The sequence below is a fragment of the Bos taurus genome, chromosome 3 (assembly GCF_002263795.3).
Source record: "Bos taurus isolate L1 Dominette 01449 registration number 42190680 breed Hereford chromosome 3, ARS-UCD2.0, whole genome shotgun sequence".
NCBI lineage: Eukaryota > Metazoa > Chordata > Mammalia > Artiodactyla > Bovidae > Bos > Bos taurus.
This window is the reverse complement of record NC_037330.1, coordinates 18,109,192-18,110,852: the sequence shown is the minus strand read 5'-3', so window position 1 is coordinate 18,110,852 and position 1,661 is coordinate 18,109,192. Positions and strand designations below refer to the sequence as shown.

The following is a 1,661-nucleotide window of genomic DNA, read 5'->3' as shown; positions in this document are numbered from 1 at the left end:
ATCCACAGCCTGCTCAGGAGCATCCTTCTCCTGCCTCCACTGCAGCGGTGAGTGACTGGAAGGGGACAGAGCCTCAGCTAGGAGTGTGGTGGAGACAAACTTGGGGTTGGTGGGGAAGAGGAAAGCAGAGGTGTCTGTGGAGGCAGCAAGAATCAGACTTTGGGGGGCAACTGGGAACAGGGCAGGGGACAGTGAGCAAGGACCAGTGTGGGAGGCATTGGGGTCTGGGACACATGGCTCTCAGCACCACCCCCATGCTTCATCCTGAAACACATGCACCAGAGACATCCTCCAGGGGTCACTTCCCAGTGGGTGTATTTCCCTCTGTGTTTCTACAGGGCCCACTTAGAGGATGACAGCATGGTTCTGGGAAGGACTAGAGAGTGAGGGAACTGTCTTGCCAGGTCAGTTGAACTTGAGATCCATTTCCGCTTTCCTCTTGAACATCACAACTCAGGAGGCAGCTGGGATTAGGAGCATAGGCCCTAGTAAGACCGCTCACAGGGGAGACACTGGCCTGGAGCTTGTGCACTGATCTTTTCTCCTTGAATGTGTCCAGGCTCACTGACTTCCCGCCGAGATGTCCTGCCAGCAGAACCAGCAGCAGTGCCAGCCCCCTCCCAAGTGCCCCTCCCCCAAATGCCCCCCAAAGAGCCCAGTACGGTGTCTGCCTCCAGCTTCCTCGGGCTGTGCTCCCAGGTCCGAGGGCAACTGCTGCCTAGGCCCCCACAGGCGCCCCAGGTCCCACTGCTGCCGGCGCCAGAGCTCCGACTCCTGCGATGGTGATGGTGGTCTGCAGTCCGGGCGCTCTGGCTGTGGCCAGGGATCTGGAGGCTGCTGCTGACCTGGCCTCCTGATGCTGAGACACGTGATTTCAGAGGAAACAAGAAGCCAAAAGCCAAGGAAAAACCCCATCTTGATGCATCCTTTCTTGGACACCCCGGTCTTTGCTTCCCAGGCTGATGAGCTGAAATGTTCACAGCAGGCTGGTGCGCTCTCCCTAGAAGGCTCTAAGGTGTATTTCCCAAGAGCCCATGGGCTCCCCTGCTTTGTGCCTCACTGTGTTCTCACCGCTCTTTGACCACATACAGAAATAAAACTTCTTCTTACACCACATGCCTCTCACCTGTCTGTTGAGTGCTCCACCCAAGGCTGCCCGGTGGGCCCCTCCCTCGGTTCCTGAAGGTACGGCTTGCTTGCACCAGGGAATGATCCTGGCAGGGGCCTAGCTCATTAATAGGTCTGCTTTTTCTCACATGGGTTTGTGGGGGTGGCCCAGTGGGAGTTTTGGGGGTGGCAGGTGGGAGAAGAGGAGCTGTCTGGTTGCTAAGAACACTCTCAGAAAAAGGCCGTGTATAACATGGGAGAGGAGGGACGAGCTGTCCTCAGAATCCGTTTCTCTGTTGAGGCTAGTGTGACGGATCAGACATTGAGGAAAATGAGACCAAAGAGGATGGAGAACTTGGAGGCAGAAAGAAAGACCTGGTGAAGAAAGAGCAAGTTCATCTGAAAATAATGAACTTGGGAGAGAGAGGTGAACTGGACAGGCAGTGAACTCTCAAGAAACCCAAATTGAGGGCTTTCCTGGAAAGAATGCATGGGGCATCCAGCAAATGAGAGCCTCTGGGCTTTGAGAAAACTGAGAGAAAAAGAGGACATGA

The 1,661-nt window shown here is 55.3% G+C and overlaps 1 protein-coding gene across 2 annotated transcripts; it reads left to right on the top strand.

Annotated features, from left to right (window-relative positions):
• Positions 1–1,114, top strand: LCE3C (late cornified envelope 3C). Of its 2 annotated transcripts, none has more exons than XM_010803063.2 (2): positions 1–47; positions 560–1,114. In XM_010803063.2, exon 2 carries the CDS (start codon positions 581–583, stop codon positions 842–844), a length of 264 nt encoding a protein of 87 aa, XP_010801365.1. In that variant the 5' UTR covers positions 1–47; positions 560–580; the 3' UTR covers positions 845–1,114. The 2 variants fall into 2 exon arrangements, with proteins under 2 accessions (XP_010801365.1, XP_010801366.1); XM_010803064.4 differs by lacking the exon at positions 1–47 and adding an exon at positions 312–404.
• Positions 1,115–1,661: the final 547 nt, after the last annotated feature.